Genomic DNA, 11754 nt, shown 5'->3' with positions numbered 1-11754 from the left:
TAGGGCAGTTTATGGGAGTAATTTATTCCCAGCATTGTGGAGAAGCCAGCATTTAAAAAAAACATATTTGTTTCATTGAAACAGTTAGCTGAATAATAAAATATGACGAATTGAAATCACCATCTATTTTTTAACTCTTTTTAAATTTCTAAAATGGTTACAATACAATTTCCCAAACTGTAGGAAACAAGGCCACATATTTCTCTTCATTTCTTTAATTACCTGGACAGGTAGTTTTTTGTAGATCGAAAGACTGAATGCTGAATTCTATTCATGCAGGAATCACTTATTATCTGCATAAGAATATTATTTAGATTCTGTTTCCATCCATTCCTTTTGTTGTCTTTTACCTGGATCTTCTGGTGCTTACTGTATGTTTGACTTTCTCTAGGTAGCGCTCTTCTTTGCCTGTTCATTGATGGTGGCTGATCATATTTACATTTCTGTGTATTCAACAAAATACAAAGTCTGTCCAGCTAATTATTTTGTCTTAAAAAGAGCTATTGGGGTTTGGATATTCAGAGAAGGAAAATATTTTGTTTTGGTCTGGCTATAAGTTGAATCCCTCTTGAATTAGACCTCTAAAGCTTCAGCCACACTAATGCGTTTCCGTTTAAAACCAGGGATTTAAAACGAATATGATCTACGTTCACTCTGCCATTTCATCATCGTTTTCGAAATGATTTCCATCCATACCAACACGCCGGTTTCTGTTCTCACACTCGTGACAAATCAGGGAAGGCCACGTCATGACTGTGAACACCCAATCAAGTAGCGAACATGGGTGTCTATGTCAGCGTTTTCAAAGGTCTCCGGCTCTGCGTCTGTCCACACCACCACGCAACTCCTGAGTTTTCTAACTTACCCGGGTAGGTAGCGTTTCCAAACCCCTCCGATTTAGGGCGTTTAAACTCCGGAGTAGTGTGGACTAGGTGTAAATGTAGCAAAAGATAAGGGTTTTAAAACGGAAACGTAGTGTGGATGTAGCCTGAGAGGAAATCAGGCATTATTTGTAAAAATACTACCCCTGAACATGACCTTAATAGTAAAAGAATTGGTCCTATCAGTTAAACATCTCCTTATATCTTTACTCTTTACTCTATCTTTACTCTAGGAGGAGGAAGTGTAAAGAATAATGAGGTGGCAAAACAAACAGCTCGTCAGCAGAGGCCTGCTTATCAGGCTGCTACATGACTGTGTATCACCCACTCGCTGAGTGTTGAGCCAGGGAAATGTGGCTCAGCGATCAACCAACCTGCTCCATTGATTAACAGCATTTTCTCATTCTTGGCCAAGAGATTGGCTTCCCCCAACATGTGTTGTTTGTTTGAGGAGAGACGAGGACCGGTGCCATATGTTTGTGTGCTTACGTGAGGGTACACTTCCAGCTGAGCCACTTGCATTTAAAACTAGCAGCCAAATGCTCCTCATATGGAGAGGCGTTCAAAAGAAAAACCTTCTCGGTTTGAACAAAAGTATCTCAGTGCTCGCCTGCTGGGCATGATCTTCCTATTGGCTCAATATTTTGGCCCCTGTTGTACTCTAAAGTACCATTTTGTACCCCCCTCTAAGCATGTATCCCCCTGTCACCCCTCTCATCATCACACGCACATGCACATACAGTACACTTACTTGGGATCCCAGTGGGTGTGTGGGCTATTCAAACATCCTGACTCAGAGATTTCAAATCTCATTTAAGACCCATTCAATGCTGTTAAGAATTGCTTTATTTCTCCAGCGTTGGACTACAAGGTCAGTTTGCACCAACAGCTGATGAGCGATCAATAGGAATTTGAATTTAAAGAGCCGTTGCCCCGGGGGCGGTCAGTCGCCGGTGCATGGTGTTACCACAGGGGGGGGCTAAGCCCAGGGGCTCAACAGAGACCTATATCCTTCCACAGACCCTCCACCCCCACCTTCCACCCCACATCCCCAAGCTTGGTTAACTCTCAAGACCATGATTAATTCATGGTGGATTACAGTCTGGAGGCAGGGGAGAAAACTAGGATTGCATATATGGTCCTAAGTGCACATGCCGGGTTTGGGAGATAAAGGTTCCCTCAGATTCATGCCACAATCCCACGGCCCGACTCGTTTCCCTACAAGTGTGAATAATTTTTCCATCCTTCCTGCAAAAGATCATGCCTCAGTGTTTGGGCTTCTTGATTGTTATTACGGCTGTGTTCACCGAAATAAGTTCGGAAAAGTTCCTCCCAGCTGTCAGCCCACACGGCGAGAACAGCAAGCTGCAGGGAATAATAATGTAGAAGCAGGCTAATAAAAGCATAACAAGCAGGAGAGCTGCGGTCACAGCAATTTCATCATTGTCCTTCACAGTTGCACTGCTAACTGCTGATGATTAGTCGACGACCTCGAGTAACTGAACAGAAGACTCCAAGCCAAAGTGGTTGAGGAAAGAAGTGGCAACGATATAAATTGTGAATGCGCTCCCCCTTGTGTCAGCTACAGCAAGCCAGTCCACCAAATGCCTCCACTGCTGGGAGGCAAATCAGCAGAAACGTTTTCTGTTTTTGTTCAAACGCTGGTTCTGTTTTTCTATGAATCGTTCTTCATCCCATCAGCATCTGGTCCAACGCCGCGGCATGCAAGGAACAAAAGAAGACCGTTTGTTGACATTTTAGGATTAGCATTACACAAGTCATACTTCAAAGCATGACTCTGTAGACGCTGCTTCTACGTTCTCATTTGGACTCCTTTTTTTCTTTGTTTTTTTTCATGACTTTCCACCAACTGCCGTTTCAATTTCACTCAACGTTTTTGACTAACATTAATCAGAATGGTTAACCTGTCAACGTGTCTGCAAATGCCAATTATTTTACACTCCACGTGAATGAAATTTAGACATGAAGACAAAAAGCGTTCATAATGAAATGAGTGACACTGTCCTGATAAGTAGCTCACAGGAACCCTGTGAAGTACGGCTGCACTGACACCGTGTGACACATAATACACTGAAATGTAAGGATATACTGTAAGATAGTTGCTCCACAGAAAATATGTTAAAAAATTCATAAGTATATTTTCTAGTTTTATTAAAAACACATTTTTGTCAACATGTTGTATTTATACAGTGAATGGTCTAATATGCACTGGAGGTCACATAAGCTTAGGTTTATTGGAACAATAAAAGACATACCATGGGGGCTTGATATTCAAAGAGATGTAGCAGCTACTAGCTGCATATTTGACCATCAATTTATAATAGTTTGGATTTTTCTCCTTTGAAGACACAAAAATAAAACCTGTCTAAGTATGTTATATTAACAACTTTATGAATGTATCCTCAGCAGACTAAAAAATAAGGAAGTCAATTACTCCTTTAACACTTACATCTTGTCTCAACACGTTCTGCAGATGAAGGTGCAAAGCACTTTAACAGTATTTGTGCTATTTTTTTTATTTGGCAAATGTCTACTTTACTTATGTTTTTATTGTATTTTTAACCTTTTTTTGTAAACAACATCTTGTACAAACTAGCACAGTGAATCACAACCCCAGCAAATGTGTTTTTATCTCCATACAATATAAATGAAATCAATACAAAAGTTTGGTTGGTTGCTTGGAACATTTTTATATGGATCGAGAGGTTCTAAAACATGGTTTTCGAGACTTCTGGACTCCTGAATTAAATAGATTACGTAAACAGTTGACTGCTCTAAGTCCCATTTAGAACCCCGGTAAAAGAATTTTAGAAGGTAGACTTCATTTCAACATTTCAAGTTCACTTCCATATTAAATAAAGGGTTTGCAATCCGTAGAGGGTTTTTACAGTTTGCCTTTTCAAGGCGACCTTCTTCAGATTTGGTGGAAATTCTGAAATCGCGAAGAAAAAAGGAAAAAAAAGAAACAAATAGTCCAGATGATGGGAAAATTGTCATTTCCTCTGGCCTTCTGAAGCATGGTGTCAAAAAGGTTAAGTGTCAATATGGCAGAGCCTTAAGAGGCAAAGAGGTCTGAGGAGCTTCTGAATAAATACAAGGGACAAGGCTCATACCTCGAACACAGTCTGAATGTCGCTCAGCCTTCCTACAGTCCCAGGTCTGCACACGATCAACCCTCTGCCCCTTTATTCTCTCTGTAAAGCTATTGAAGTCTTTGACAGTAGCTAATGATGTTTTTGTGTTTGGGACATGCTATAGGAGATTTCCAGCGGGTTGTTTTTTACCCCACCGGTGAGTGTTAGGGGGTTTGGTCACTATGCCGGGCCACTGACAGGAGTCAGGAGGGGTGACAGGGTGCCCCAGGGGCCCAAAAAGGGTGTGGGGGGGGTGGGGAATGGGGGGCAGTTCAGCAGTCTCGCCCATTTTTTTTGTGAGTCCAGTTGTAGATGCAGGGAGGGGGTTGAAAGCGGCAATTTAAACACCCAAACACAATACCGAAGACAATGTTTTTGAGCATTATGCCAGATTTTTTCCCACAAAAAAGATCAACAAATCAACTGGAAAAATAAATGTGAAAAAAAAAATTCAATGGCGTTGCCCTAACCCTGTCGATATCCATTTCCCTTCTCAACCCATCCCCCAACACCACCAAACCTCACCACCCTCTGTTACAGAATCTCTCATCGGTAGAGTCCACTCTCTCTAAAAGCTACCACACAGTGCCCTCGTTCATTTCCGAGGGCGGATGGGACAGGTGGTTGCTGTATCCGCTGCCGTTCAGCGACAGTGAGGTAAAGGGCGGACTAGGGCCGAACACATCGGAGGAGATGCTGTGCAGGGGTCCTGGGATGCCGGGCTCTGGGCTGGGAGAGTCCCCCGGATGGTGGGACATTATATCAGAGAAGCGCTGCACCTCGCTGGAGGGGTGGTGGCCCGGCAAGGGGTGGTCCATACCTCCGAGGGGGGTGCCCGTGGGGCCTGAGGAGGGCACAAATGGGAGATCGATTGGGGTCTGGGCCTGCGATGACGGAGGCCCCTGAGGGAAGAAGTCATAGTTCCCTCCCGGGCCGTAGTACTCGCTTTGATAATCTGCAGATCCAAGAAAACATCAACGTTAGTTATAAGAACAATGGGTTAGCAGAAATTATTCCGGAGACATTGAGGAATTCATTGAATATACGTAGCTTGATTTGTATTAGAGAGCAAGAGAGACCCTCGCCGTACTACATTAGTCACAGAGCACGTTACACTTAAATCAGAACTCCAATTGGGTGGGGAGAACAACGTGGCCACAAAATTAATTAAAATGAGGGCCATTTCATCAGCGATTCGACTACTGAGACCGATTTTTTTTTCTTCAGTTCAGCAGAATATTATTAGACTTTTTGCTTCAGCAGAAAGGACAAAGGCCCGAGCGCAAATGAAATTCTCTGAAAATGATCAGATATTTCAAAGCATTTGAAGGAAAAGTGTGGCATCAAATCACTGAGATGTAAACTAACTTCAAGTCAACTTAAGTCATTGTCCACTGATTCCTAAGAGCTTATGGACGAAGTCAACCAAACTGAATATTTCACAAGCTAATTTGTTTTAAGAAGTAAACTGCTGTATATACAAATGTGCCATACTGTTAAGCAAGATGAGAAAACCACTGCACATTTATTCATTTATTTCATATATTTAAATTTTTTGTGTACTAAATCAACATTAAGATTTTTGTTCAGGCAGCTCAGGCAGAGCTTAGACAGCTGAACCTTTACATGGTGCTGTACTTCCTTTAGGTGGCAGCGCCTTAAGCTGATATGTATAAAATGGGGCCTTGTTCAGAATCAGGATATGACAGGAGAATAGAAAATAAATGACGGAGGAAATAAGGAAACACACAAATGATATTTTGATATATGTTAAATAAAATGTGCCTGAAGAGAAGAAAATCACACCAATTGTCATTTTAACATGTTAAAAAAAAGTTTCATGAGAAAAAATGACTTTCCAGGACGTTAAAAAACATTTTTCTCTCATGAAAAAGTATAATGTACGCATACCTCCATAGTAGGAGAAGGGCCCGTTGGGGATCAGCTCCCCGGGCTCCAGCCGGTCCACCAGCGTCCTCATCCGCCGTGGGCTCCGGAAAAACGCGTGCCTTCGGGCGCCCAGCGCGCTCAACTGCTTCATACGCCTCTCTTTGGAACGTCGGTTCTGGAACCAGACCTGGACACACACACACACACACACACACACACACACACACACACACACACACACACACACACACACACACACACACACACAGCTCATGTCACTCAGTAATCATGCAAGAAGCTTCTGACGCCATTTTGATTGCACGTCAATATTGTGCGTGAGAAATGGGAGGAGAGTGAGAAATGGAGGTGATGGCGTGGTGAGGGCTGCTTTGGAGTGAATTTTTGGAGGCAGAAATGTATGAATAAATATGTTTTTTTTTTTAATGCACGTCTTGAATTTGTTTTGGAATGTGCAAATAAACCTCACTGTGTACATTCTCCGCCATACAAAGCAAAGTGTAATTAGGTGTCATGTTTACCTTGGCAGTTGCACCACGTTGGCTTCTTATTAGAGTAAATAACCGGGCTGTCTGTGTTCTTTTGCGGCGTGCGTGATGAGCCGGTGCGTTAAATCCGCGCGGCTCTGCGGCAGAGAGAACGGCGCCCAATTATCGTTACAGGAGCGAGAGTCACATCTAACCTCCTTAATGATCTTTTAACCCTCCATTTACTCCGACCGAAGGCTGCAGCAGCGGGGGCTTAAAATCTCCAATTAATACTTAATAGGAGGGTTGTTACCAATATATTACCGGGCTCTTGGAGGTTATCATTTCCTAATCTATAGGCCGGCTTCCTTTAATTACGCGATTCCCTCCACCCCTCATGCTCATACATATTAGATACCCTTACTTTGCCACTTTCATTTTATCGCCATTAATCTGCAGAGCCTTTTTACCTGTGATCTGCCCCGCAGCCGTATCCACATTAGGACTAAAGAAAAGAAAAGAAAAACCTCTTTGAAAACTAAAAGATCTGCATTCCGGGAGTAGGTCTGTTATTATTCCTGATGGGTGGTTTTATTTTTGGCTCATGAATTTGTAATTCCTAATAGTTCCCAATCAATACTTTGATGCGCCGATGAAAAATGGGGGGGGGGGGGGGGGTGCAGCGAAAGAACAAAATAAAACAGTCCCCCACACTAAATCGATAATATTAATAATAATAATAATGTTTTTTTCAGTTTTCTGTCTTGCTCTTTGTTTAACTTAGTGTGGCCCTGCTGTAATTCAGAGTTCCGAGGAGACAATCTGAAGACCCTTGAAACAGATTTCTGTCTTTCCGCTTGGCTGGAAATGCTCACAGCATGGCTAAACGTGGTCGCAAAACGTGATGGCAGCGCTGTGCCAGGACTCCCAGCGCCCCCAGCAGCCCGGCGCCAGTTGGCGACTTCGCCCTGTAGCCAGCGCCAAGAATCAAAAATACCCATATAAATTACCCGTTTCCAAATCAACCCTCGTGCGTCCGCCAATCTTTGGCCTAATGAATTCAATGTGACCGCGCAGTTTGAAGGCAAGAGGCCTCATTTAAAGAGGGGTGAAGGATGTGAGGGTGATGGTGGGGGAGGTGGAGCCTCTCTGATGAGTTGAGGCCTGCACGGTCATGGCAGTCTGGCAGCTTGGCAGGGACATTTTTCCATAAAATATAAGCTGTTACATCACACCTTTTAATGGGTGCGTAACACCCTATAAAACCGAAAAGGCGCGAGCCCACCTCCTCGACCCTTGTGTGTCCCCTGAATATAATTTCTATAATATTTCAGACAGAATCAGAAGATCCCCGTTTTGATGATTTATTATTGAACCGTATAAAAATGACTGAGGATGGTGAGAGCTATAATTACAATAGTGGTTGCTGTTTCTGGCCATGCGGAGAAACACCCACGCGTTTAGTAAATATGGACTACATCTTTATTTGGTGGTTAATGAATGAAGTCATAGTGACATAAGAGGGAGAATCCAGCAGAGAAGTATCAGAACTCAGTTTCTTTACCTGGATGACCCTCATGTTGAGGCCGGTCTCCTGTGCCAGCTGCTCCCTGATGTGTCTGGTGGGTTTGGGGGTGGCAGCGAACGCAGCCTTCAGCGTCTCCAGCTGTTTGGCCTTGATGGTGGTCCGCGGGCCGCGCCGCTTCCCTCCGACGTTCTGGTCGTCGTTCTCGTTATTAACAGTTTCTTTGTCGGACAGGGCGGCTGACTCCGTGTCCTTTAGGACCACGTCGTCCTGTAGCTGGTCTTGAGAGTCCGGTGATAAACTGGGGTCGCTGCAGGCCGTTACTAAAGAAACGACATATGGAAATTAGAATAAGCAGAGCGATTCTCCAAAACATGGGAAATATTAGGCTACAGTCATAAAGAACAAAACTATATGTCCGCAGCGGTGCAGTCATTCATTGAAGGTGGCTGAATTATGACCTTAAGTCGGCGATTCACACTACCACCAACACTAATTCGAAATAAATGAAGTTCATGTTTTTAAACTGTTCATCTATTTGACCAAGATTAACACAAACATGTACAAACGGGAACATTATATTCACTTTTAAAAATCAGCTGATGTGTTTTTTTCTCCTCTATTGAAGATACTTTAATATTCAGGGAAACATGCAAACCAACTTAATAAAAATCCTTACATGACATATTATGGAACACACATTTACAATGAATGCCCAACTAGCTTGGTGAGAAAATCAAATGTTTGAACAAAAAATATATATTTGTGAACCGAATGAGCAACAGACAATGGACTGTGAGTGGTGCTGAATTGTATCCTCTGAATGCCGTCTAAGTCCTGGTCATGGAAATGATGAAGCCACTGCGGGGCTGAACACATCACATCCATCACAATTTACCCGGCCTTGCCTCGCGCGCGCACACACAAACTGCGAACACACACGCACCTGAGAGGAGGCTGGCGTCTTTTACACTGGCATTGTTTTGGTAATCGTCTTTGCAAACGAATTTGTTCTCGTCTATGATGTAGAGCTCCTCGCCGGTGGAGAGCTGCTTATTGCACATCATGCAGGTGAAGCAGTTGAGGTGAAACACTTTGCTGCGGGCCCTCCGAACCAAGTCGTTTGGAGAAATGCCTTGCGAACAGCCGCCACATTTTGTGCCGAACCGTCTGCGGGAGGAAGAAGGAGATGGTTATTTTTGTTATCAAATACGTATTATACACAAATTATAAATACTAACATCAACGCCTACTCGGGTTTTGGTGGCCAGGCTGAGATGATGGTGACGCAAAGAGCAGTATTAAACAAAATATACATTCACATTGTCTCTGGACAACATCTTACACGCTTTATTATAAGGTGTAGACATGCATTAAACCTGTAATGATCATTTGATCACGTATATATATATATATATATAAATATTTTTTTTTTAACATGAAAAATTATAATCTTTAGATAAACTCATTCGTATTGTATTATATGCAGACTGAAAGTTTTAAAACGCTTTTTGGACTTCCAGAATTAAGACTAAATAAATAATAATGATAACAATAATAGTATTAATAATAATAACATATTTAAAAATGTGTTTTCGTAATGTATGCTAAGTTTAAATATATACATAAACACGTTGGGCAATGACGCTCTATAAATACATAATTATCAAATTAAATGTAGGGATATTGCGCATGAGCTAAATCTTTTAATTTTCTAAATATTGAAAATAACAACATGTGTTTTCCTTCCACCTGAGGCCATTGCTCACCTCTGTATAGACCTGCTGGCGTTAGTTGTTTTAGTAAATGTATTAAGTATTATATCTCTATATTTCCAACCTTTTTGTATTCCTTATGAAACCATATATGTTATGAATAGGAGGATGCAATTCAGTAAATATAAAGGTCTAGTAGCCTAACACAGCAGGCTGCTTTGGAATAATAAATGATCGCCCTGCCATTGACGGTTAAACCATGTGTATTGAGTGGTGTGCACTGCTTGTTGACTGCACGTCTGTGATTGCATTGTCTGCGGACTTGATCTTTTCAACTAGTTTACTATTCAAATCCACTTATCACGTCCTCCTCAGTCGGACTGAGCAAACACACCGGGCAGCGGCTCCTCTGGCCGGGGTTTGATCCTGTGCGCTCCCCCGACTGCCTGCACGCTGTAAAAAAACACACCCCAAGTGTGATTTCCTCGATATCCTAACAACACCCCCCCACACCCCCACTCCCCTCCCCTCTTTCCCCGCTGAGAGCGAGAGCACACGCGTTTAATGTTGCTGCCCCTCTTTTGTTGTTGTTTAGCATAAGAATCCAAATTAACAAGCTTTTAATTACGCGCTCCTAATCAAAGCGTATCGCCTCCAAGTCCTCACTCACGCCTACAGGCACGGACAGGTTGGTTTATCCATTTATTTAGAGAATAAATAAATAAAGCAGAAACGTTCATTCTAAGAACTTGTTATCCTGTGTGTGCAGTCAACAGATGTGCATTTTGTATTTTATATTTGAACTATTTGTCTGAAAAAGCATGAGAGGCAGTCTGGGTTTTTAATAATTACTGGCATGTCAATAGTATAGCAATACTTTACAACTAATTTAAAAGTTGTAAATAATATAGAAGACACAAATAATGATCTGCACTCCTAAGACTTCAAATGATTTTCAGCAAAATATAATCTTTGGGCTTAAATGATTGATGATGCCCCATCACTATTTGTTCTGCTATTTAAATATCTTTATGTTATAACTTCCTTCTGCTTTCACAGTCCAGCTCGTGACATAAACTCAGACACATTCGTAAACAGAAACACAGCTGAAGAGTTTTTCTGTCTCCTTAACCGATCTTACCTAAAGAAATCGTTTTTGCAGTACAGTCTCCCTTCTCGAGAAAAACATTTCTCTGTCAAATTACATTTGCACTCGCAGCACTGCACGCATTTGACGTGCCAGGCTCTATCCAGCACGTTGAGCAGAAAGCGGTCCAGAATAGGCCTCTCGCAGCCTGCGCAGTGGACCATGGCTTTGGTTGGGCTACAACCCCACAAATGAAGCGCGCACACACCCAAACAAAATCAACAGCACAGGCCGAGTATTGACCGAGTATCTGCTGTTTCCCTCCTTGATTCGCCTGAAGCTCCCGGGCCAATGTGCGCAGAGAAGCCAGTCGATCAGGTGTCACCACAGTGTTCTCCCTGCATGCGTAAAAGGCTCCAAAGAAACACACGTCCTCTCTCTCAGGTCCTCTCTCAAAAGCCAAAAAAGAGAAAAAAAAATCAGTCCTTTACTGGATCCGGGGAAAAACACACAATTCAACCAGAATGTAGATTTCAACACGGGCAGCTGAAGATCGGCTCAGGCGAGAAGACCGGAGCCAGTTTGGTTGTCCCGGCGCTCTTGGAAGTGACGCATCGGTTGGAGGAGCGTCGTGTGCCAGTCAGTGCTGGAAGAGGCGTCTAATAAAATGCTTTTAGGGCAGAGCTGTCACACAACAAGACACGCACGCCTACAGATAATTCAGTGTACTTGGACATGACAGCGTATCCACTGTACAGAAGCCGACGAGAAACAAAATCACACACCCAAAGGATTTTTTAAAAAAGAGTGTTTTCCCTCTCGCTCGATCCGATGATCCTGGTCGTTCAGCTTGTGGCGGCGGGGGATGCTGCGATGCGCCGATGGCTCTGATAGTAGTCAGTGTGTATGCTGGGATGCCCTCACTCTCCAGTACCGTGTGTATGCTGGGATGCGCTGGGTCTCCAGTAAACTGTCTTGCTCCTAAAGCTCCAACCCAGCCTTATTCCCAGCCTCCT

At 43.0% G+C, this 11754-nt stretch overlaps 1 protein-coding gene across 1 annotated transcript; it reads right to left on the bottom strand.

Annotated features, from left to right (window-relative positions):
• Positions 1 to 4611: 4611 nt before the first annotated feature.
• LOC142943778 (LIM/homeobox protein Lhx1) lies at positions 4612 to 11477 on the bottom strand. The gene is made up of 5 exons (XM_076085459.1): positions 10793 to 11477; positions 8883 to 9106; positions 7976 to 8259; positions 5948 to 6113; positions 4612 to 4991 (listed from the first exon to the last, which is right to left on the bottom strand). Exons 1-5 carry the CDS (start codon positions 10960 to 10962, stop codon positions 4612 to 4614), a joined length of 1224 nt encoding a protein of 407 aa, XP_075941574.1. The 5' UTR covers positions 10963 to 11477.
• Between the last annotated feature and the right edge of the window lie 277 nt (positions 11478 to 11754).

The sequence above is a fragment of the Anarhichas minor genome, unplaced genomic scaffold (assembly GCF_050575085.1).
Source record: "Anarhichas minor isolate MPS153535 unplaced genomic scaffold, ASM5057508v1 ptg000156l, whole genome shotgun sequence".
Lineage (NCBI taxonomy): Eukaryota > Metazoa > Chordata > Actinopteri > Perciformes > Anarhichadidae > Anarhichas > Anarhichas minor.
The sequence above is the reverse complement of the archived record's forward strand: the minus strand, read 5'-3'. Positions and strand labels throughout refer to the sequence as shown.

Coding starts and splice junctions, on each gene's coding strand:
- LOC142943778 (XM_076085459.1), bottom strand. CDS start 10,962: ATGGTCCACTGCGCAGGCTGCGAGAGGCCTATTCTGGACCGCTTTCTG. Junction 9,107..10,792: donor TGCAAAAACGATTTCTTTAG/GTAAGATCGGTT, acceptor TTCCTCCCGCAG/ACGGTTCGGCACAAAATGTG. Junction 4,992..5,947: donor GCCCTTCTCCTACTATGGAG/GTATGCGTACAT, acceptor TTGGATCTGCAG/ATTATCAAAGCGAGTACTAC.